The sequence below is a fragment of the Myotis daubentonii genome, chromosome 9 (assembly GCF_963259705.1).
Source record: "Myotis daubentonii chromosome 9, mMyoDau2.1, whole genome shotgun sequence".
NCBI classification, from domain to species: Eukaryota; Metazoa; Chordata; class Mammalia; order Chiroptera; family Vespertilionidae; genus Myotis; species Myotis daubentonii.
The window spans coordinates 41,949,177-41,975,315 of NC_081848.1; the positions used below are offsets into that span (position 1 = coordinate 41,949,177).

The 26,139-nt window shown below is 38.6% G+C and overlaps 2 protein-coding genes and 1 pseudogene across 3 annotated transcripts in view; all 3 read left to right on the forward strand.

Annotated features, from left to right (window-relative positions):
* RAB6A (RAB6A, member RAS oncogene family) overlaps positions 1-26,139 on the forward strand; it is a 47,175-nt gene that overhangs the window by 9,443 nt on the left and 11,593 nt on the right. Inside the window, exons 2-5 of one of the 2 annotated variants that reach the window (XM_059708497.1) lie at positions 12,502-12,560; positions 19,029-19,082; positions 20,444-20,549; positions 22,746-22,857. In XM_059708497.1, the coding sequence (XP_059564480.1) occupies positions 12,502-12,560; positions 19,029-19,082; positions 20,444-20,549; positions 22,746-22,857 (331 nt within the window). Of the gene's footprint in view, positions 1-12,501; positions 12,561-19,028; positions 19,083-20,443; positions 20,550-20,605; positions 20,712-22,745; positions 22,858-26,139 lie in introns of both variants that reach the window. The other variant, XM_059708496.1, reaches the window with a different exon arrangement.
* LOC132240817 (uncharacterized) lies at positions 5,438-7,629 on the forward strand. The gene is made up of 3 exons (XM_059708495.1): positions 5,438-5,455; positions 6,341-6,657; positions 6,886-7,629. Exons 2-3 carry the CDS (start codon positions 6,443-6,445, stop codon positions 7,382-7,384), a joined length of 714 nt encoding a protein of 237 aa, XP_059564478.1. The 5' UTR covers positions 5,438-5,455; positions 6,341-6,442; the 3' UTR covers positions 7,385-7,629.
* LOC132240819 (phospholipid hydroperoxide glutathione peroxidase-like) lies at positions 8,172-10,754 on the forward strand (annotated as a pseudogene).

Here is a 26,139-nt window from a genome sequence, read left to right on the forward strand (position 1 = left end):
TATAATCCTGGTTTGGTGGTGATGAACTCCTTTAGCTTTTCCTTATCTGTGAAGCTCTTTATCTGACCTTCAATTCTGAATGATAGCTTTGCTGGATAAAGTAATCTTGGTTGTAGGTTCTTGGTATTCATCACTTTGAATATTTCTTGCCACTCCCTTCTGGCCTGCATGGTTTCTGTTGAGAAATCAGCTGACAGTCGTATGGGTATTCCCTTGTAGGTAACTGACTGTCTTTCTCTTGCTGTTTTTAAGATTCTCTCTTTATCTTTTGCTCTTGGCATTTTAATTATGATGTGTCTTGGTGTGGTCCTCTTTGGATTCCTTTTGTTTGGGGTTCTCCGCGCTTCTTGGACCTGTAAGTCCATTTCTTTCACCAGGTGGGGGAAGTTTTCTGTCATTATTTCTTCAAATAGGTTTTCAATATCTTGCTCTCTCTCATCTTCTGGCACCCCTATAATTCTGATGTTGGTACGCTTGAAGCTGTCCCAGAGGCTCCTTACACTATCCTCGCATTTTTGGATTCTTTTTTCATTTTGCTTTTCCGGTTGGGTGTTTTTTGCTTCCTCGCATTTCAAATCATTGACTTGATTCTTGCGCTCCTCTGGTCTGCTGTCGGGAGTCTGTATAATATTCGTTATTTCAGTCCGTGTATGCTTAATTTCTAGTTGGTTCCCCAATATAAGATCGAGGGTCTTATTAGTTTTCGTGTAGAGCTCATTAAGTTTATCGGCAGCTTCTAAACAGTTCTTGAGAGACCTTAAAAGTGTGGTTCTGAACTCTATATCTTCCTTTGACAATTTTGTCCTGTTTCTTTGTCTCCGCATTTTGTTATGCTTCCTTGGTGCACCCCCTAGTGGTCTTTGTTCGAAGTCTTATAGTTAAATCTTGATTGTTGTAGCTAATTCCAGGGAGGGTTTGACCTCCAGGCCAAGTGGCTATGAGAATCAGCTGTGTCAGCAGTGAGAGAACTTCTGTCCTCTAGGGAGGTGCTAATCTAGCCTTTGCCTGAGGCTATCCGGCAAATGCCTTTGCCTGAGGCTATCCGGCAAATGCCTCTGTGCAGGGCTTGGGCGGGGCAGGTCACACAGGATCAACAGGGTGGGCCGGAGAGAGCAGTTATGGCGGCTCTCAGTCCTGTCCCCAGGGGCTCTGCCTCTCTGAGTCCCAGCACCCGCTGCAAAGCTCGGAGAGAAAGCTGCACTCGCTCTGACCGAAGCCAGACAGTCCCGCTTCTCCCATTTGAGTCTGGGTCCCTAAAGACTCGCCCAGATCTGGAGTTCAGAGTCTGCGACTCCCTCCCGATTGAAAACGCCAACCGCGCACTCCGCACCTCAGAACTTGACCTCAGCACCGCGCCTCCTCTGAGTGTCCGTGTGCGTTTCTCTTTCCTCCTAGTTGTAGGACTTCCACTCAGCCAGCGTTCCTGTGGTTCTGGGTGATGTCCCTTCCGTTTTTTGGTTTCACTTTTGAAGTAGTTGTTCAAAGTAGCAAACTCCGGCGTTAACCTATGCCGCCATCTTGGTTCCTTGAATAGCGGTTGATTCTTTTTAAAAATATATATATTTTATTGATTTTTTACAGAGAGGAAGGGAGAGGGATAGAGAGTTAGAAACATCGATGAGAGAGAACCACCGATCATCTGCCTCCTGCACACCCCCTACTGGGGATGTGCCCGCAACCAAGGTACATGCCCTTGACTGGAATCGAACCTGGGACCCTCCAGTCCTCAGGCCGACGCTCTATCCACTGAGCCAAACCAGTTAGGGCGGTTGATTCTTGTATATGCCCTGACTAGGGATGGAATCTGAAACCTTAACATATTGGGACAACACTCTAACGAATTGAGCTACCTGGTTATCCTGTCCTGCTATTGTGAGATTGCATAAAACCTTGCCCAGATACCCCTTATAGACTTCATTAAGGCGTTACATGCTATACAAAACATGTCTTTGCTTTTTAAAGCTTCCACTCTAAGAATCATAGAATTGTATAGGTCATATATCCATTTCAGGGGATATAGCTGTTAAAACTTCAGATATAATTTCTATTCTTGCTCATAGTTTAGCAAGGAGCAATAAAGTAGATATAAATCTTTTACATTGCTTTCTCTGTACCTTCCAGCCTCTATTCTTGGACCTCCCCTTCAGTCCATTCTCTACATTGGTATCAGAGTGGACTTTATAAAAATGTAAATAAGAGTAACTTTCTTGAAACAAAAACAGTGTGTTCCCAGCTGGTTATCTCAGTGGTTAGGGTTTTGACCCTCAGACTGAAGCATCTCGGGTTTGATTCCAGTCAAGGGCGAGTACCTCAGTTGCAGACTCTCACATTGATGTTTCTTTCTCCCCACTCCCTTCCATTCTCTAAAAACCAATGGAAAAAATATCCTCAGGTGAGGATTAACAACAAAAAAACACAGTGTGAATGTACTTAATGCCACTGAATTGCACACTTAAAAGTTGTTGAAATGGTAAATTTTATGATATATGTAGTTAAAAATTTTTTGAACTAAAATAAAACAACCCCATTGTTGTAAATTTTAAAAATGAGTCTTAGAATGAGTCTAAAATCTTTCCAAAAGATCTACGTGGACCATACTACATTATAGGGCTCCTTTCCATCTTCCCGTTCTTATCTTGAACACATCTCCTACCATCTCTCTCTTTTTCAGCCATACTGGCCCCTTTCCCCCCCATTTTTGTAGCTCTTCACTAATCTCCACCTTGTTACATACTCCCTTTGCCTGGTTAACTCCAGCTTATCCCACACTTGATCTTAGTCAGAGGCGATCTCTCCAGCTCATCCTTTAGCGTTCAGCTTGAACTTCTTCAGAGAAGCCTTTGCTGACTTCCTCAGCGGGGTTTAGATTCCCAGAATTTTTTATACTCTCAGTACTGTGTCCTTCTCGCTGCCTTTAATACAGTTGTAATTATTTGTCTATTAAAATTTCTGTTTTCCATTTGGTCTGTAAGTTCCACAAAGGTAATGTTCATGAATTTCTCTCTCTCTCTCTCTTTTTTTTTTTTTTTTGGTAATCCTCATCTGAGGATATTTTTCCATTGATTTTTAGCGAGAGTGGAAGAGAGAGGGAAAGTCAGAGAGAAACATCGATGCAAGAGAAACACACCAATCGGTTGCCTCCTGCACAAGCCCTGACCAGGGCCTGGGCCAGGGAGGAGCCTGCAACCAAGGCACGTGCCCCCGACCAGAATCGAACCCAGGACCCCTCAGTCCACAGGCGGATGCTCTATCCACTGAGCCAAACCGGCTAGGGCATGTGTTCATAAATTTCTTACTCGTTGCTGTATTGTAAGCACATTGCACAGTGCTTGCAGCTCACTAAATATTTTTGAATAACTAAATGGTTTATGATTTTTACCTCACTTAGTTTCAGAAAGGACTTGATGTTGCTCAGAATAATAAATACATATAAAAGAAACTATTTAAAGGAAAAACAGAATAAAACAAAACTAAAAACCTAGGAGGAGAGCGGTTTGATATACTAAGTATCTGGTCTGACTGGTTCAAGTTGAGGAAAATAATGACTCAGTAAAGGTCATTGGATTTGTCAAAAACTAATAATTTTTATTTTTTAAAATTGATTTTAGAGAGAGGAAGGGAAAGATACAATGAGAGAGAGAGAGAGAGACATCAATGTGATAAACATCTCTCAGTTGTCTCCCACACATGCCCCGACTGGGGATCAAACCTGAAAACTAGGTATGTGCTCTGATTGGGAATCAAGCCCACCATCCTTTGGTGTACAGGACGATACTTCAACCAACTGAGCCATACCGGCTTGAGCGAGAACTAATCAATAATTTTTAAGTGGTTTCAGTAGAGTTTTGGAGAGTCAAGAAAAATTCAGAAGTAGGCAACATGTATAAATGATATATACTTGAAAAGTGAATTTGTGATTGAACCAAATATGTTTCTGGGTTCTTAAAATATTATTTTAACCTAGTATGGGAAATTTTAAACATAACAGGAAATACAGAGAATAGTATCATGAACTCCCATAAACTGTTACTCAGCTTCAATAATTATCAACTTAGTATGGGTTTCATCTATAGCACATACACCTTCCGCCCTCCCACACACTAAAGTGGGTTGAAGCAATCCCATATACATGTCATTGCAAATATTTTGGTATGACTGCTAAAAGATGAGGACCTATTGGTATATTGTTGACATTCATGAATATAGTTACCCACAGAGGCCTTTATTTTTGGAATATTTTCTTTGATATGTTTTTGAGATGTAATATTTCAGGATCACTAGATCATTGTTATCCAATTGAACTTTCTGTACTGGTGGAACTATTCTATATTTGTGCTGTTTAAAATGATGATGACTAGGGTGACTGAGGAACTGATTTCTAAATTTTATTTCATTTTAATTTCAGTAGCCTCGTGTGGCTAGTTAACTAACCCTTTATCTGTACTTAACCATTCTCTTAAAACTGAAGGCTATCCCTTCAGAAATTTATGCATAAGCACCTAAAATTATTTATATAATCAAGGTGAGTTAAGTTGATTATAATAGAGAAATAGAGAATGTGATGCCTCATACATTTAGACAGATTTTAGGCCACCTCTGGACTAAAGATATTTGATGTGTAGTATTTAAGGCTGCACAAAATCCAGTCAAAGTTTTTGGATCTCTGTCCTTGATGTCTATCATAATGCCTTTCACATAGGTGACCATAAAATATTGACTGTACAGTCATTAGGAATCTGGATAAATAGTCTTTCTTCTTTAGGAAGGTGACAGAAGTATCATCATACATTAAATAAATAGGAAAAAAAACAGATGACTACTGAAGTTACTACTTATTTGTAAACTTTTATATTTGTTTATTGTTATTTAATATGGAATATTTCTTTCCTTTGGCCTGTGAAATTATTATAGTTAATGTGATATGGGGAAGAGTCCTGGAGCAGGAGTTAGGAAAACTGAACTATAGTCTTTGGTCTACCACCTTATAAATTATGTACCCTTAAAGAGTTCACTTTTTAACCTCTCTATGTCTCGGTTTCCTCATATGTAATATGAGAAGAATCATCCCCCTTCCCCATATAGTATGGCCTGTATAGATGGTCCTCTGTACGTTCCACCAAGGGATTTACTGTCAGAACCCTCTCATATAGTCCTACTTATTTAATCTCACAAAACTTCCAGAAATTGAAAGTGGTTCCTCTTTACAAAAAGACTGAGTACATTTAGTTTTAAATAAAACATTCCTTTGTATTCTCAAAATTCTTCAGTTGAACTTTCCCCTCCAAAATATTTTACATTTGTTTTCAAAATCTCTGATACTGTAATAATTGTATTTTTTTATGTAAAACAATCTAAATAGTTATTTTATCCTCAGTCTGATTGATATTCTAAATATTGTGGTGATTTATTTTATTTTTCAGGATTTTTACATTGGTGCTTTGTTATGGATTGAGTCGTATCCTTCTGAAGTTCATATTTTGTTTTTTTAAAATATATCTTATTGATTTTTTACAGAGAGGAAGGGAGAGAGATAGAGAGTTAGAAACATCGATGAGAGAGAAACATCGATCAGCTGCTTCCTGCACACCTCCTACGGGGGATGTGCCTGCAACCAAGGTACATACCCTTGACCGGAATGGAACCTGGGACCCTTCAGTCCGCAGGCCGACACTCTATCCACTGAGCCAAACCGGCTACGGCTGAAGTTCATATTTTGAAGTTTAACCTCTAGTATCAGATGCAATTGGTTAAGATAAAGGTCATTCTAAGGTAGGGTGGGACCCTATACCAATATGACTGGTGTCCTTATAAAAAGGGGAAATTTAAACATAGATGTAAATAGAGAAAATGCAATATGAAGATTAAGGCAAAGATGAGGGTAATGTTTCTATGCACCAAGAAATGCCAAGGATTTGCTGCAAACCACCAGAAATTGGGGAACAGATTTTCCTCAGAGCCTTCAGAAGGAACTAACTCTGCCAACACCTTGATTTTGGATTTGTAGCTTCCAGAACTGTAAGACAATAAATTTCTATTGTTTATCCATTCAGTTTGTGGTACTTTATTATAGCAGTCCTAGAAAACAAGTACAGTGCTTAATATCCCTTTGCAATCAAATATAAAACTCCATACACTTCTGACAACTTAATGGACAATGTATATTTCCTGTCCAACTGAATTTTTTGAATAGTCAGATTACCAAATTGTGTGAGTAAATCCATGTTTTGTGGCTTCCTGACAGTATATTTGTTGGCATACATAATAATAATATCAACTGACATTTGATTGCTTACTACGTATCAGGCCTAACTAATTTAATCCTTAAAACTGACTCTATGAGGAGGAACCAAGATGGCGGCGTAAGGTACAGACCTGTGCGCGCTGCCTCCCACAACAACATTGAGTCTACCAACTATAAGACAAACAGCTATCATTCAGAACCATGGGAAAGCTGGCCCAGTGGAAGCTCTATAACTGGAAGGAAAAAAAGAAGAGAGGTACGGAGTCACGCGCCAGGCGGGCTGCAACTGGATGCGCGGTTTTTTTCAATCGGAAGGGGCTGCAGACTCTCGAGTCCACTGAGCTTGTTTGGGGCGGGATTCTGAGGTCCCAGACCCCTACAGGGAGAGGCAGGACAGCCTTGCAAGGGGCCGGAGAGTGAGAGTGGCTGTCTCGCGGAGATGCCATTGCCCTTTGCCCCGCCCTGGTGATTCACCAAGAACAGAGGTGCGGAGTCGCGCGCCAGGCAGGCTGCAACTGGATGCGCGGTCTTTTTCCATCGGAAAGGGATGCAGACTCAAATCCACTGAGCTTGTTTGGGGTGGGATCCTGAGGTCCCAGACCCCTACCGGAAGAGGCGGGACGGCCTGGCAATGGGCCAGAGAGCGAGAGTGGCTGTCTCGTGGAGCTGCTCGCCGACACTCGAGGACGTGAGACGCGGAGTCGTGGAGAGGTGAGGAGTCGTGGAGATGCCATTGCCCCTTGCTCCGCCCTGGTGATTCCCGGGGACCCCACCCTACTCGATTTACATTCCCACCCAAGCTGTGCAAGTGGCACAAAGGGAACCACCAGCGCTTTTGCAGCCCAGCCCAGCAGAATGCAGATTTCAACTCCTCACATACATAAGGGACACACTCAAGAAGCAGAATCAGGTTCGGAGGAAGCCGGAGCCGGATCCGGCTGGGCCGAGGACGTGGAACCACTGTACCAGCAAACGCAAAGGCAGGTCCACCAGATCCAGTCTCACATGGGACGCTGGGAGACAGCAGACAGGCAATCTGTGCACTTGGTAGAAAATGAAATACAAGTAAGCATACCAGATATTCAGCCACCAGGAAAGCCTGGAGATTTTGTCCAGCAAGGAGCTGCCCAACAAAGGACATAATGCCAAACTTTGTGTTACTGAGATGGCCCCGTGAGGCCAAGACGACCCCCGTGAGGCCGAGGTGGCCCTGGGGAGGTTGAGGCGACCACAGGGAGGTTGAGACGGCCCCGGTGAGGCAGAGACAGCCCCGGTGAAGCTGAATCGGCCCTGGTGAGGCCGCGACGGCCCCGGTGAGGTCGGGACGGCACCAGTGAGGCTGCGACGAGCCCGGTGAAGCTGAATCGGCCCTGGTGAGGCCGCGACGGCCCCGGTGAGGTCGGGACGGCACCAGTGAGGCTGCGACGAGCCCGGTGAGGCTGAATCGGCCCCAGTGAGGTTGAATTGGCCCCGGTGAGTTTCGGGATGGCCCCCGTGAGGCCAGGATGACTCCGGTGAGGCTGCGACGGCCCCGGTGAGGCAGCGACGGCCCTGGTGAGGCCGGGATGGCCCCTGTGAGGCTGGGATGGCCCCTGTGAGACTGAGACAGCCTCTGGGAAGCTGAGAAAAATACCACATGAACTCACTCATTTATGTATTATAAGGACTATTATAGACTGATGAACAAAAATGGATACAGAGGCAGAGCAGCATTGAGCAGACTGTCAAACTACAGTGGGAAGCCTGGGGAGGTTTGGGGGGGGGGGGTAGGAGATCAACTGAAGGACTTGGATGTATGCATATGAGAATAACCTATGGACACAAGACACTGTGGGGTAGGGGAGGCCGGGGGAATGTCAAGGGGGGGGGGGGGGGGGAAGGAGACGTGTAATACTCTTTGTAATACTTTAAGAAATAAAAGGGGAAAAAAACTGACTCTGAGCTTCTTGGAGAAGTGGTTGATTTCAGGGCTAGGACAGGGAAAATAGAAAATGAACCTGGAGAGCCACCTGTGCCACCTCCTGATGCGAGTGCTTCTGTGCGGTGCTCTTGCCAGGTGCTCTTGTTGTGACTACTGGCACTGTGCTCAGTCAGTGTGCAGCTTCTCAGTGAAGAACATCGATGGGCCGCATGGTTAACCTTGGCAAATACTGGGGCTTCCTGTGCATCGTCACCAACGTGGCCTCACAATGAGGCAAAACAGATAAAACAGATGTAAACTTTACTCAGCTTGTCCACCTGCCCACCTGATAAGCTGAGGGCGCCTTACTGATCCTGGCTTTCCCTGGTAACTAGTTTGGGAAGCAGGAGCCAGGGACTAATGCTGAGATCAAAGAGTTCCCTCCCGTTTGACATGTATAGCAAGATCTGTGTGAACTGAGATGAGGCCCACTCTCTGTGGAAGTGGATGAAAGTCCAGCCCAAGGGGAGGGGCATCCTGGGAAATGCCATCAAGTGGAACTTCACCAAGCATCTCATTGACAAGAATGGTTGTGTGGTGAATCAGTACAGAGGCATTCCCATTGGAATACCATAGTAATAATTACTGTGGGCAAGATTAAGATCCATTTGATGAATGTTAAAATGAGTGAGCAAAAGTTTGGGAAGATGCAGCACATTTATATTGTCTCAAAGTATCTCTTCAAGATATTTACATAGTAATAAAAATATATAATAATACATAAAATGATAAATAAAAACAGTAAGCTTATGGTAGAGAAACTGGAGATCACTGTAACCAAGTGATGAAGGTTAACATTTCAAAGATTAAGACATGTTCCCCGTTAAAGTTGCACCCAAGAGAGACACATCGGTTCTGTGGTAGTCATGCCAAAAATGCATGACCTGAATCTAGTGAAAAAACTGACAAATATAAATTGAGGAACATTATACAAAACAACTGACCTGTATTTTTCAAGTGTCAAGGCCATGAAAGCAAGGAGAGAGAGGAAATGTTAGATATGAGAGGAGACTAAGGCGGTATGACAACTAAAGCAATGTGGGATCCTGGGTTGGATCTTGGGACCAGAAAAAGGGAATTAGTAGAAGAGCTGGTGAAACCCAAATAAGCTCTATAGTTTAGTTACTAGCATTGCAGCACTTAATTTCACAGTCTTTATATACTGGAATTATCTGTACTATTTTTGTAACTTTTCTGTGAGCTTAAAATTATTTCTAAGTAAAAAAAGGATTTCTTAAGATAGATATTATTGTTATTCCCATTTTACTATGAGGAAGTTGAGGCACAGAGAAGTTAAATAACTTGTCCCAGTTGGATATAGTTAAGTAAGTGGTCAAGCTGGGATTTCAGCTCAACCATCTGGTTCTAGACTCCAGTGCTAAAACACTAAACTACACTACCTTTCCTTGATAAATTTTGTGTAGGTGGAATATGTGCAGAAAGTATAGAATACTTAGATGTTCCTCAAACAAAAAGAATAAAAAAACTAATCACTTCTGGAAAGGAAATCAGTTAAATATGTTAGATAAGATTAAGTGTTTCTTGGGTATTTTCCAGTAGTGGACTTTTGTAATTTATATGACAAAATTTTTAATACATGCAACTTACAGTTAAGAGAGTAAGATGAGATTAGCTTTTAGGCCCGTGAGTAATGTGTCATGCTACTACATTAGGGCACTTATAATGTCATTAGGAGACAGGAATTTTTCAGCTTCCTTATAATCTTCAGGGACCACTGACCTACATGCAGCCATCGTTGACCAAAACGTGGTTATACAACACATGACCATATTTGGTTTTAAAATAAATCTGTTGCCCAGCCAGCATGGCTCAGTAGTTGAGCGTCAACCTATGAACCAGGAAGTCACAGTTCGATTCCTGATCTGGGTACATGCCCAGGTTTCGGGCTTGATCCCCAGTGGGGGACAAGCAGGAGGCAGCAAATCAATGATTCTCTTTCATCATTGATGTTTCTATTTCTCTTTCTCCCTCTCCCTTCCTTTTTGGAATCAATAAAAACATATTCTAAGGATAAAATAAATGTCCTCTTAGGTTTTTATTTATTTTTAGAGAGAGAGGAAAGGAGAGGGAGAGAGAGAGATAGAAACATCGATGAGAGAGGAGTATCATTGATTGGCACCCCTACTAGGGTTAGAGTGCAACCCCAGTGGGAATCGAACTGGCAACCTCTTGGTTCCTGGGTTGACCTTCAACCGTTGAGCAAAACTGGCCAGAGCCAAATCTGTCTTCTTAATATGCTTTTCCCCCTGGTTATTTCTTTCTTTCCTTGTGTTATTTGAATTCGTAGTCTTTTAAAAATCATTCCATATTAATTGCTTTATTAAAATTGGGAAGATATACATTTTTTCTCTTTTATTTAATGACTAGAGGCCTGATGCACGAAATTCGTGCAAGGGGCAGGGCCCTCGCAGCCACAGTGGCTTGCCTTGGCCCTCACAGTCCCAGCTTCGTCTGGAAGGATGACCAGTCTAATTAGCATATTACACTTTTATTATTATAGATTGCCCTAAAATTTGTGGCATGCAGCATTAATTGATACCTCTCCCATTCTGGGCAATGTAAGGACCTTAGAACTCTAACTATACTTACCACTCCTCCTTTTGACTTTAAAGTACTATGTGTGTGTGCCCTAGCTGGTCTGGCTTGGTGGATGGAGCGTCAGCCTGCGGACTGAAGGGTCCCGGGTTCGATTCTGGACAAGGGCACATGCCTGGGTTGTGGGCTTGATCCCCAGTGGGGGACGTGCAGGAGGCAGCCAATCAATGATTTTCTCATCATTGATGTTTCTATCTCTCTTTCCCTCTCCCTTCCTCTCTGAAATCAATAACGATATATTTTAAAAAAAATAAAGTACTGTGTGTATTTTAATTGTGTGTGTGTCTGTATAAAACCGTATAAGGTGTTATTTCAAACAATGATTACTTAGATTTTTTAGTAAGGAAAACTTTTTACTGAAGTACAGCATAATAGAAAAGCATGCAAGTTATAAGTGCACAATTTGAATGAGAAAACCTTACGAAATTTATTTCTTATTGTAAATTAGTAAATTTGTTCTGGTTTTAAAAACTTGATTTCCTAAATATTATTTTAAGTATGTCCCTATAAACTGTATCTACTTTTATTTTTCCAAGAATGCAAGGATGTTGCAGGCTGTTGTCTTCCAGAGTCTGACTACCTTAGTAGTGAATGCTGTCAACTTGGTGAAGTTTCTTTTCATTGATTAATTTTATTCAGTGCCAGGCAGGGACCAACACTATTAGTATATCCATGAAGAAGACAAGATGATCTGCATCTTATCCTTTGTAAGTTGGGGAGATACATTAGTAAATAAATGCACAAATAAGATAATTGGAGATAAGTGTTTTATTGCCAATTTTAAAAATGTGTTACTAAGAAAAAGTGGATCAGGATTTTTTCCTTATGTTAAATTTGTACACTTAGACTGAAAGGTTTTTGAGTAAAGTTAATGATGGCAAAGTATTATGCTAGTACTTTCCATGTTACTTCTTCCTTTCTTTTTTTAATCCTCAACCGAGGATATATTTCCACTGATTTTTAGAGAGAATGAAAGAGAGAGGGAAAGACAGAGAGAAATTTTAATGTGAGAGAAACACATCGATTGGTTGCCTCCTGCACGAGCCCCTACCAGGGCCAGGGCCAGGAAGGAGCCTGCAGCCGAGGTACGTGCCCTTGACCAGAATGGAATGGAACCTGGGAACCACAGACCGACACACTATCCACTTAGCAACACTGGCTAGGGCTCCATGTTACTTCTTTCTCATTCATAGACAGTCTAGTTCTTTTAGCCCTCATATTTCACCTAGGACTCTCCAGTCTTTATATTCCCAGGGATTATGCTTTCATTCATTGAATTAAGTAGACCTGAACCTCAGTTTCTCCAGGTTACTCTCCAGGAAGTTAATTATAATTGCTTCATGATCTAATCCTAGTTCTTTTTATTAGGGCCCAAGAAATATCTGCTTTGCCTATTTGTGAATTAAGGATATCAACATGATTGTTTTCCTCCATCTTTTCTCTTCATTTTCCTCAACTCTTAACTCAGTAAATACTCTTTACTTGTGCTTTTAATTTGAGAGGTTGTTATCTGTTTAATTAGAAAAAAGCATTTCAATAAACTTGGGGCTTTGTGTTTTTTTCATTATTGTTAGAACCTTTGCAGATATTTCCCATTGAATTTAATTGCAGTTCTTTGTAAAAGTATTTTTCGAGAACCCAATATAATGTGTTAACTGAGTGGATTTTTTCCTTTTAATTTCAGTTGGAAAGACATCCTTGATCACCAGATTCATGTATGACAGTTTTGACAACACCTATCAGGTATTTTGTTTTTGCCAAATTACTAGTTGTCTCTATTTTGTATGTTATAAGTAATATATGGTGTCCCCCCCAAGAATATATACACTCTTCAAATAATTATTAATTCCAGTGGGTTAAATCTGAAAAGAAAGAAACATCAGTTGAGCCATCTACTTTTAGTAATGTATACATTTTTTGGGACACCTTGTATGGTGTTTTTAAAAAATTCACATGCAGTCATGGAAATAAAAGCACTTTGTAATCTGTAAAATGCAAAGTATAACTGATTTTGCTCATTGTGTTTGACATCTTCATGTGATTCTGTATTTCTTCCAAAGTATATTGAAAGATTATCGCTAATACCATCTTGGCTAGAAGTAGGAATGATTGTAAATATTCTCTTACAGAGATTTTGTTCTAGTCTAGGATTCTGTGACATTTTGACTTACGCTTGAAGTTAAGAATAAAGGAGATTTGGGAAATTCACCAATATGTGGAAATTAAATAACACATTCCTAAATAATCATTGGATCAAAGACAAAATCACAAGGGAAGTTAGAAAATACTTTGAGAAAAAAGAAAATACAATATACCAAAATTTATGGGATGCAGCTAAAACAGTGCTATAAGGAAAATAAAAACATTAAATCAATAATTTAACTTTCTACCATGAAAAGCTAGAAAAAGAAAAGTAAACTAAATCTAAAGCAAGCAGTAGGAAGAAACTTTTAAAATGTAGGTTTTATTTTTATTCATGTATGGTGAGGCTAACAGATTAGGGGATTATTGCCATTGAAAAAATCTGTTGTACTCACAGATCCCAAGAGGAGGAGGATGCACCATGCCATGGGAGGGAGGCGCATGGGGAAGTTGTTGAGTTGGTTAGGAGGTGAGAAGTGGGAAGTGGGAAACGTGGGCAAGAGCCTTTATTGTGGTTTTGTGGGAAGAATAGGTGAGACCAGGAAAGCAGATTTAGGATTGCCTAGTTTGAATAATTTTAGTGGGCTCTGGGTCCAGGAACCATTCCTAGTTGTCTGGTACCTCGCTCTAGAATGATAGGGCTGGGGAATAGGGGCCCTGAGTGTGATACATGAAGTGATTGGAATTATGGGCTCAGGATTGGTTGGTTTGCATATTAAAAGTGCTCTCACAGGCAAGTTTACTATTTCTAGGAATTGGTAAACTCTGGGAGGGCCAGTCTCCCAGATGTGAAAACAAAACAAAATAAAGACATGCTTAATTCAGAAGCGAATAAAGATTAGAGCAGAAATATATGTAAGAATAGAAAAACAGTAGAGAAATGCAATGAAACTAAAAGTGGTTCTTAGAAAGGATAAACAAAATCAACTAACCTTGAGCTAGACTAATACATTTAAAAAAGACTCAAATTACTAAAATCAAGATTGAGGAGAGGACATTACTACTGACTGCAGGAATTAAAATGGATTATAAGAGAATACTGTGAATAATTATGTCGACAAGCTAGATAGCCTAGATCAGTGGTTGGCAAACTGGCTCGCGAGCCACATGCGGCTCTTTGGCCCTTTGAGTGTGGCCACGAAGTTTCAATTGCACTGTACGTGCACACCCGCACATGGTATTTTGTGGAAGAGCCACACTCAAGGGGCCACAGTTTGCCGACCATTGGCCTAGATGAAATGGTTAAATTCCAAGAAAGATACAAGAAGAAATAGAAAATTTGAATGTATCTATAATAAGTAGAGATAGAATTAGTGATCAGAAACTTCTCACAAAGAAAATCCCAGGACTAGATTCTCATCTCTGAAGACATCTGTTCAATTCTATAAAATATTTAATAAACAACACAAAACTTCATCATCTTCCAAGAAACAGAACAGGAGGGAATACTTCCCAACTCATTCTGTGAGGTCAATATTAAGTCTGATACCCAAACCAAAGAAAGACATCAAAATTAAAACTGCAGACTGATATTCTTTGTGAATATAAACATAATATAGTCCTCAACAGTTATTACCAAACTGAGTTTGGCAATGTGTCAAAAGGATTATATACCATTTATAAAGTGGGATTGGTAGGTTGGTATCAGGATTACAAATTGTTCAACATATAAAAAGTAATGTAATACACTGTACGAATAGAATAAAGGACAAAATCACATGATCATTTCAATGGACAAAGAAAAAGAATTTGACAAAGTCCAATAGCCATTCATGGTAAAAAAAAACAACAACAATACTGTTTAACAAACTAGAAATACAAGGGATCTTCCTAAACATGATAAAGGGTATCAGTGAAAAACCACAACAAATATACTTAATCTTAAAAGGCTGAATGCTTTTAAGATCAGAAACAAAATAAGGATGTCTGCTCTCAGTTCTACATATGTTTAAGTTTTATGTATATCTCAGTTATATGTATGTATTTTAGTTTGAACTACATAATTGTAAAATAAAAATAAAAGAACAAACTAAGAAGAAAACATTAGTAATCTTAAAACCAAGTGCTTTCACTGAGACCCTAAGCATTTGGAAAACTTTATCTGTATTAACTTTTTTTAAAAATATTTTTTTATTGATTTCAGATGGGGGGGGGGGAGAGAGAAAGAAAGAAAGAGAGAGAAACATCAATGATGAGAGAGAATCATTCATAGGTTGCCTCCTGCATGATCAAGCCTGAAATCTGGGTACATGCTATTGACCATAGTCAAACCTGGGACCCTTTAGTTCATAGGCCGATGCTCTATTCACTGAGCCAAACTGGCTAGGGCTTTCTGTATTAACTTTTTGAAATGTTCTTGTTAAAATAAAAAAAAATAAAATGACTCCTTTAAGTATCTGTTTTATATCTGTGTTACTGTGTAGTTAGTATAAAAACTTGATTTCCATTGTTTTATCGTAATACTAGAGGCCCAGTACATGAAATTTGTGCACTGGGGGGGTCCCTCAGCCTGGCCTGTGCCCTCTCGCAGTCCGAGACCCCTCGGGGGCAGGGAGTGGGCCTAAGCCGGCAGTCAGACACCCCTCTCGTAGTCCGGGACCCCTTGCTTCTTACCGTCTGCCTGTTCATTGCTCCTTACCACTCAGCTTGCTGCTCCTTAGCGCTGCCTTGGAGGCGGGAGAGACTCCCGCCACTGCCGCTGTGCTCGCCAGCCATTAGCCCAGCTTCTGACTGAGCAGTGCTCCCCCTGTGGGAGCGCACTGACCACCATGGGGTAGCTCCCATGTTGAGCGTCTGCCCCCTGGTGTCATAGGGACCAGTTGTTCTGCCATTTGGTCAATTTGCATATTAGCCTTTTATTATATAGGATATCAAATGTTAATCTGATTAAAGGAATGATTACTTTTCATAGTTGTTAACTGCCACTGTCTCAATTATTTATCAAACCATTTTTATTTTTCTAAAAGTTTTTAGGGTAAATTTAAAATCTGAATCTGGTTCTATTTTTGGTATGTATTTTCCCGCAAGTTTAATGTGCTTTTTATAAAGTAGATCACCCCCCAAATCAATGAATTAATTAGCACTTAAATAATGTGAAGCTGTAAATTAAGATACATGGGAAAATTCTTTAACCTTTGATTTCTTCTACAATTATTGTCTTCTCTATTTCCATAAAGGAAATGAATGTGAGGCAGCAGTAATGTCTTATTTATCTTTTTTTAAATCTTTATTGTTGAAAGTATTAAATTGGTCCTCCTTTCTCCCCCATTAACCTCTTCCAACCCCCTCCCACTCATTTATCTTTTATAAAGTTTTGAATTAGTGTCATGTCAGCATTCAAGATGCTCCAATAGCTGATAATGTTTATTTTCCCTGGAATTTTTTTCTGTTTCCCTGCTGTTGACTTCTTTTCCATAATAGCTCTGCTTGGTATAAAATTAACTGAAAAGAAAAGCAGCAGTAGGTTGTTTTTCAGGTTAATTTTGATCTTTGAGTTCAGTGGTATAAATGTCCCCAAACTAGGATGACGTAGTGGAAGCAGTGGACTATTGTACAATTTATCATAAAGTCTGACTGTACTAATTTAAAAAAACATGTGTTGGCTATGAGATCTGAAAAATGACAATTTCTGTTTGTAGCTATTAAAAATTATTTTTGGCTGTTTTTAACAAACTTAGTAACATTAATAAGTGACATGAGAATTATTTTTAGGTGAAAGAGAGTTTATCAGTGAAGGAGTGGGACAGAGAAAGTTACTCCATAGTGCAGCTGAGAATTTTTTTTTCATGTAAAATAATTTTAGAGGTAGGGTAGTTCAGGAGGTATTTGGCAGCTCCATGGGCATCTGGGACCAAGATTCCTCCTAATTTTCTGTTTAAACAAACAGATCTAATATATGACTTTCATATTGAAGTTCGCCGCATGGTTATTGAATGTTTCCTAGAGTTTTATTATCCACATTTCAGGCAGGAAGGAGAAGTAAGATAAAACCAAGGGTATACCTGCCAACTCAGAGAGCCCCATTTATTTAAAACTCAAAGTAGACTAGACAATGTAGTTTTTTTTGATGGAAAAAGTATGGATTTAAATAAATGTTTGTGTTATTAAGGAAGAAGGGGAAGATGGATATTTGTGTGGGCAATTAGCTGCTTCTACCATAGTGAGTAGATGAAGTTCTCCTGATGAGGTTTCTTAAATGTAGCCATATCTCATTCCTGTACATTGTTCAGGTTTGTCAAGTAGATACTCTTGCACAGTAAGTTCAAGGTTATAAACCTGTTATCCCACCGTATATCCATTCTCAGATGGAATGTCATAAAATGGAATTAGGACTTCGCTTGTATGTGCTTAAGCCCTAAATTGAGAAACACTATTGAAATACATAGTCACATAATTTAAGATAAAGGAGGAAACTTCTTTGTGTGTGTGTGTGTGTTTTTATAAAAGTTTCTGTGTAACTGAAACCTATAAAACACTGCTCAAAATATTAAAGACCTAAATAAATGGAGAGACGTCCCAGGTAAATGGATTGGAAGACTTAATATTGTTAAGATGTCAGTAGTAACTACCCAAAGCAATCTATAGATTCTGTGCAATTCCTATAAAAATTTTTGCCACCATTTTTTGTAGAAATTAAAGAGCCAATCCTGATTTGCAGTAGCCAAACAGCTTTGAAAAAGAAAAGTAAAGTTGGAGAACTAGTACATCCAGATTTTAAAACTTAATTCAAAGCTACAATAATCAAAATAATGTGATACTGGCACAAGGATAGACATATAGACCTATATGGAATATAATTGAGAATCCATAACAAATTCCATGTATCTATTGACAATGGATTTTCCATAAAGGTGTACTGGGCCCAGCATACAGAATGGGAGGAAATATTTGAAAGTTACATGTCTAGTAAATGTTTAATATTCAGAATATTGTATAAAGAACTACAAATCATAATAAAAATGACAAACTCAAATTTAAATGGGTGAAGGACTTCAATAGGCATTACTTCAGAGAGGATATACAAATAGCCAAAAACACATGAAAAAATTCTCAACATCAGTAGTCATTAGAGAACTGCAAATCAAAACCACAATAAGATTCCACTTCACACCTACTAGGATAGAATTTAAAATAGTGCAGCCACTGTGGAAAAGTCTGACATTTCCTTGCAAAGTTAAATACAATTACCATATGGCCCAGCAATTCCACTCCTAGATATAAACCAAGGATAATTGAAAACAGGAATTCACAATAGCCAAAAAGTGGAAGCAACCCAGTTGTTCATCAGTAGATGAATGGATATACTGTAAAATGTTATTGCTTAATGGGTACAGAGTTTCTATTTGGGGTGATGAAAAGGTTTTGGAAATAGATAGTATTGACAGTTGTATATCATTGTGAATGTGATTCATGCCATTGAATGGTATCCTTGAAAATGGTTAATATGTCAAATTTTATGATACATATATTTTGCCACCATTTAAAAATAAAAACTATCTTTAAAAATATATCAGTGTCAATGTAGGTTCATCAGTTACAACAAATGTAACATTTTGGTGGGTAATATTGATAATAGAGGACGCTGTGCATATTTTGGGAGTATATCTTCCTCTCAGTTTTGCTGTGAACTTAAAACTACTCAAAATAAAGTTTTTAATAAAAAAATGGTTAAGATATATATCTAATAAGCATATATTGGAAAGAGCTTTTATTTCCAACTCTACAACAGAAGTTTTGTGTCCTTAGATAAGTTATTTAACATCTCTGAACTCCAATATTGTTATCTGTACAATGAGAAAAACAGCGATAAAAATAGCTAACTTGCAGAGATTTATGAGGATTAGAGATGATCATGTGAAGGGCCTAAAAGAATCCCCAATACACAGCAAGTACTAAATAGGTAGAAGAAACCATTATCACTGAAACTTTTGTTCATTCTTACTTGACTACAATGTGTTTATGTTTATTCATTATTTCTACCACAATCAGAATTCCCATTTGAACCCAAAACTGCTGACCGCAATAAACTATTATTATTATTTAACTTCTTTGTTTTGGTTTGGTTTACAGGCAACAATTGGTATTGACTTTTTATCAAAAACAATGTACTTGGAAGATCGAACAGTGAGTAATGTTTTCCATGTGCAATTTTCTCAACTCTCCAGGATAGAAAATGGTGATCTAACTATAATCAATGATTGTCACTATAGAAAGTACTTAGCAAACTTGCCAAAGTTAATTTACAGGTCTTGAGAAAAACTTATTACAGAATGAATAGGTCTTAGCACTCTGACTTCTTAACCCCAAGTGAAACCCAAAAAGGAGAGAAAGCCAAGTTATTTATAAAACCCTGAAGGCCCTAGGCTTGTTAAACAGAATTCGTCGTCCTGATTTAGAAAAATGGTAACAAATATAGCATTGAGATATTGAGAGCTGCTAAAGACCTTTTGAATGCCACTGTTAAGGCACTCAGAAAGATTTCATTTGAATTTGACAAAACTTGTGAACTTCAAGGTTTTATTTGTCAGAATATGATGTATACCAAAGTGACTGTAAATAGAATGTGTATTTATTTGTTGGATTTGTCTTCCATCTTTAGGAATGTTCCCTTTAATAAGTACAATGTAAATGCTGTATTCTAGTCCACTACCTCTTGAAGAGATTTCTATCACCTAAACAGTGACTGTCTTAAATGCAATATTTTGGGACCTATACCCCAAAACATTTTATATCTAATATTATTTCTTATAAGTGTGTGTTTTCTTTTGGATGTTCTCTTTTATGTTTTAATATATAGCATGCCATTTCTTAAAATTTGAAAGCTTAGAAACAGTTTTATAATGGTAAAAGAACTTAATGCCTGTTTTTAGGCTTTTCTTCCTCAAATGTGAAAAAGTAAGAAAGTAAAATTTTTATGTAGGGTTGCAAAAAGATACTCCTCTTTTTTGTTAGATTATATAGTGTTCTGGGAAGAAGTGTGTGGGAGAAACATAATCACAGTAGTCAGAGACCCAATTTCAGAGTGTTCCAGACCCAATAGGAAAGGGATACATTTTAGCTTCAGAGAGACTTTCTGAGAAGCATTAATTCCTTTACTGTGATAGCCTGGGCTGCTCATTGACTTTTCCCTTTGTTTTTCCCTGTTATGCTTACTATTTGAACATGAACAAAGTCTACTTTTTGCTATCCAGAAGGCATAGGATTCACAGAGAGAGGGTGGAGGTGTGGGGATGGAAGCTGTATTTCTGATTCTGTGAAGAATTTGCCATTGCCATTTTTAAGTCATGTATCTTCAGATACATTTTTATATTACTCTGTTTTGAAAAAGGAAAGTTTTGTGTTTTCATTCCTCACATCCCTGCAACCTTTTGCATGAGTCTTTGTTTTACTTCCTTTCTACCCCTTTAAAAAACATTATTTCTTTTTTATTTTTAGTATGAGTTTGGTTTTTTTTTTTTTTTTATTCATTTTTTCCCATCCCACAGATCAGGCTGCAGCTGTGGGATACTGCGGGTCAGGAACGTTTCCGTAGCCTCATTCCCAGTTACATCCGTGATTCTGCTGCAGCCGTAGTAGTTTACGATATCACAAGTAGGTATTTTGCAATGGGTTGACCTTCTTGCTTGTTTGACTGATTTTGTTGTTAGGTACGATTGCAATTATGGGACACAGCAGGTCAAGAGCGGTTCAGGAGCTTGATTCCTAGCTACATTCGTGACTCCACTGTGGCAGTTGTTGTTTATGATATCACAAGTGAGTGGGGGGAATTATGCATTTCTAATCTTCTTTCAGCCTTTAGCTTAGCTGTATGCATGTTCTTGTCTTGTGCTTGTTTTCAATACTGGCATGCAAAAATGAGTTTTATCATAGCAAACCTTTTCACAAATTGGCTAGGTCAGAAATATTTGCTTGGTGTTTGTACCAATACCCTTTATTCTACTGTGCCACATTTTTTTGTCCTGGAAATTTTCCTTTGGGTTTAATTATGAATCCTCTCCAAGGCTTTCTTAATATCCTATTATCCCTAAGTCACATCATAATTATGGTTGGAAGAACATCTTTTTTATTTAACTTGATCTCAGACTTTTCTAAAATAAAGTACATCTGCATTTAAGCCTCTTGCCAAGTTTTCCAAATCTTCCAAGGCTTCTGTTGAGGCTATTAAAAACTTCTGCTAGCCTACTTTTCCCTGCTTTTTCCCTTACAGCCATTCTTTCTCTATAGAGGAAGGCAGAGAAACCATAATGTGGAATCTTCTATTAATCATTTTCATTTGAATATCTGGATTCTATGATTGACTGACTTGCTTTGTTGCTAACAAATTCCACTTTCATTTCTCCCCAAGAAAATAAATAGACTAAAGTATTGTTCTTCCTTTTTCTTTTCCCTGGAAACTGAATAATGCCTTTAGAATTTTATGTGACTTTAAATGTTCCATGGAGCATTGGTGACTGATAAGGAAATGCTCTCTGATTAAAATTATCTTTGTAAATTGTTTTTTAAAAATATATTAGGCAATATTAAGCATCATTCTATCTAGTGGTCCATAATTTATAGAAAAACCAGGATAGTACTCCATTATCAACAAACTATTGATTTGAGCAAGTAATAATATTCTCATACATTTTTGCATATCTGCTCAACCAGAAGTCCTATCTACTTAATAATAATTGCAATAGCAGAATTATAAATTACACGTTTGCATTCAGAGACCTTTTATTTTGGTTAGGTGCTATATGCCATCTTTTCTTGAAGCTTTACTTTGGGTTGCTACTTGTTTAAAAAACTGTATGTTCATTATTGTGCACTGACAAGTTTTGCAGCTTTAAAATGTTTGTGCTTACTTTAACCAGATCAAGTGAAACCGTATGTATTTTTCTTTAAAAATTGTGCACAGGAGGTTAAAATATTAGTAAACTATTTTTTTAAAACTATTTTTTTTTTAGCTACTATGAAAAATATTGAAGTATTCTACTTAGAATCTAGTACTAGAAAAGATGGATTTTTTTAAACAAGTGATTCTGGTGCATTATACAAACTTCAAGTTAAAGTGATCACAAACTGAATAAGCAATGCAAATAGAGTGGTGTTGAAAGCTATTTAAAGGCTTTCCAAATTTTCTGGATGTGTTGGGTCTTACTGGCTGACATACTTTTGGAGATGCTTTCTTTGTCATGTTTGGTATGTGTAAGTAATCAAAAAATATTGTGGCAATGTAACACCATATTATCTGCCATAGCTGTCCTTACATTAAAAAATTTTTTTCAATTACATATAGTACATTGCACTCATTTAGTTGTGTTCAACATTTTTTTTAAATATATTTTATTGATTTTTTATAGAGAGGAAGGGAGAGGGATAGAGAGTCAGAAACATCGATGAGAGAGAAACATTGATCAGCTGCCTCCTGCACACCTCTTACTGGGGATGTGCCCTTGACCGGAATCGAACCTGGGACCCTTGAGTCCGCAGGCTGACGCTCTATCCACTGAGCCAAACCAGTTAGGTCTGTGTTCAACATTTTAAGCCACTATAAAAGGAACCTTGAGGATTTTATATTTGTGATTTGTTTAGACTACTGACAGTTATACTCAGATAAAATGGAGTTATGTTACAGGCACATTAAAAGTGGGTCCTAATGTGCCAGCCTCCTTCCAATTTCCAGGGCTTTTTCCCCCTTTCTTTCTTTTTTCTTTCATTCTTTGTTTACGTGTCTTCTTTATTTTTTGGTCCATCACATGGGGAGGCATAATAACATTGATGTCTCTGTTCACCCTTTTATACCAGATGTTAACTCATTCCAGCAAACTACAAAATGGATTGATGATGTCAGAACAGAAAGAGGAAGTGATGTTATCATCATGCTAGTAGGAAATAAAACAGATCTTGCTGATAAGAGGTATGGAGTGATTTTGTATGTATATGAAATGTTTGGTTTATTTGTTAAATAGTCTGTTTTTTTTTTTTTTTTTTTTTTACAGAGAGGAAGGGAGAGAGATAGAGAGTTAGGAACATCAATGAGAGAGAAGCATCGATCAGCTGCCTCCTGCACACCTCCCACTGGGGATGTGCCCGCAACCCAGGTACATGCCCTTGACCGGAATCGAACCTGGGACCTTTCAGTCCGCAGGCCGACGCTCTATCCACTGAGCCAAACCGGTTCCGGCAATAGTCTGTTATTTTTAATAAATAATATTACTGAAGAATTGTTTTTAAAATAACATGTTAAATCCTTAAGTTTATGCCCCCTTTTTCTTTAGTGTGGGAACCTGAAATATAAACATTAAACTCAGCCCTTAAAGGAAAATGAGGTTTTTTTGTTTTATAAAAGCCCATGTATAAGTAACTCTTGTGCAAAGTTGTTTACACATAGAGCTAAATTTTGCATTTTTTAGGCCTCATAAATATGAGCAGTGTTCTGTTAAGGAACAAAATGTTTCCCCTAGCCCAGTGGTTGGCAGACCGCGGCTCGTGAGCCACATGCAGCTCTTTTGCCCCTTGAGTGTGGCTCTTCCACAAAATACCACGTGCGGACGCGCACGTACGGTGCGATTGAAACTTCGTGGCCCATACGTAGAAGTTGGTTTTTGGCCTGGGCGAGTCTATTTTGAAGAAGTGGCGTTAGAAAAAGTGGGGGGTGTCGTTCGGTTGGTCAGGTGTCGGGAGAGGCGGCGCAGGTGGGCCACGGGATACGCAGTGCAGGGGAGGCACCAAATATCAACAGTACTTAAACTGTATAGGTAGGTTAATAACAATGTACTTACCTATATAGTTTAAGTTTAAAAAATTTGGCTCTCAAAAGAAATTTCAATCGTTGTACTGTTGATATTTGGCTCTGTTGACTAATGAGTTTGCTGACCACTGCCCTAGCCGGTTTGGCTCAGTGGATAGAGCGTCAGCCTGCGGACTGAAGGATCCCAGGTTCGATTCCAGTCAGGGCACATGTCTGGGTTGCGGGCTCGATCCCCACAAGGGGGTGCGCAGGAGGCAGCCAAACAATGATTCTCTCTCATCATTAATTTTTCTATCTCTCCCTCTCCCTTCTTTTCTAAAGTCAATAAAAATATATTTTAAAAATAATTCATAATAACTACATGCACACTCTTTTGGTAGTCTTCTTATAAATATTCATTATAATTCAGTGGTGTGGGTTTTTTTTCTTTTTTAAATTGTTTGGTTGAGCCAGACTGTGTAGTTGAACTGAATAGCTTGATTGTGATACTTTAATCAAATGAGGAAAGCCATATTCAAGTTACAGGATGCAAAATGTATTAACATTCACTATCAAACCCATGGCTTCAATATCTGCCTTTAGCATTACTAAGTGATCTTCTTGATATTCTTTCTGCTTTAAATAGTCTTCACCATTTTACTTAATAGTGGAAGCTTTTACTATTTATTTATTATTTGTTCATGAGTCAGATATTGAAATTCAGGCAATAAACTTGTGCTATTAATTAAAATGTTGCAAAGAAATCCACTATAGCCGAAACCGGTTTGGCTCAGTGGATAGAGCGTCAGTCTGTGGACTGAAGGGTCCCGGGTTCGATTCCGGTCAGGGGCATGTACCTGGGTTGCGGGCACATTCCCGGTGGGTGATGTGCAGGAGGCAGCTGATCGATGTTTCTCTCTCATCGATGTTTCTAACTCTCTATCTCTCTCCCTTCCTCTCTGTAAAAAATCAATAAAAAAAATATATTAAAAAAAAAAAAAAAAAAGAAATCCACTATGTTCAAAGACTTGTGGAAATGTTAAGTCCATTGCTGGCCAAGGTACTTCATTTGGAATTGGCAGTACAGTGACAAAATTTTTTTTATAATTTAAAAGTAAATTCAAAGTATCTTTTCATCTTTTTAAAATTCTTATCCAAGGACATTTTTCCATTGATTTTCAAAGAGAGTAGAAGGGAGGGGGAGAGATAGAGAGAGAAACATCGATGTGAGAGAGAGACATCAATTGTTTGCCTCCTGTATGCGCCCCCACCAGGGCGTGCAACTGAGGTAAGTGCCTTTGACTGGAATCAAACCCTGGACCCTTCAGTCCGCTGGCCGATACTGTATTCACTGAGCCAAACCGGCTAAGGCTCATCTATTTTTTATGAAAAGTTAAATGTCATTTTCTTTGAGAATTACTTTTTTGGGGGGTAAAAACATGAAGGAAAGGCTAGAATATATCTTTCAATGTCTCAATTTAAGCACCTAGATGTTCAGTACTTTCTGTTCCCTATCGGCCAGTGATCCCCAAATGTTTCAAACATGGTAAATATGGCTTATTAGAACCTCTTTTAAGATTCTGGCTATAAAGGATCATGGTCAACTTTTAAAATTTGGGCGGTTTTAACCTTATATCTAGGTATTATGTTAGTCTAAAATAGGGCCCTTGGAAATGTATTTTAGAGAATTTTCCTTAAGTGATTGTGACAAAATCAAACCACAGTTGGGGTCATTGCTATAGCTAACATTCAACCATTTTATTAGGGTGACTTATAATTCTGCAACTAGAAATGGTTTTTGTCTGGAGTCCTTCACATGTAGGGTTTACAGACTAATAATCATTCAAGAAGTATTTATTGAATATCACTTATATTTCAGAGGATGGTACTCTAGGGTAGAGTAGTGAACAAAAAAGGTAAGTCTTCACGGAGTTTTTATTTCAGAGAGTGAACCAGACAAAATAAAGCAAGGCAAGGGAATATGAAATGTCAAGGGTGAGTTTGAAATATTAAATGGCATAGCAGTAGAAGATCTCATTGAGAGAATGGTGACTTCTGATTAAAGACTCTAAGGAAGTTAACTATGCAGATATTTTAAGGAGGAAAAGTCCCATGGCAGATGGCTCAGAAAATGCAAAATCCCTAAATTGGGACTACACTCAGCTTTTTTGAGGAACAGCAAGGAGGCCTGTATAGCTGGTAAAAGGAATGATGAAAAGACTAATAGGCAATGAGGTTAAAAAACATACAATAATGAAGGCCAGGTTATGGAGTGCAAATCTTGTGTGGTGATTATTGGTCAAATTCAGATATATTTTGAAGATAGAACTTTCAGGATATATTGATACAATGGATGGAATACATGCTGATGGATGGAATATGCAGTCTGAGAGAAGGGGAAGGATGACACCTATATGTTTGGTCTGAGTAACTGTCATTAATCAAGATAGGAGAGACTGCATAAAAAGA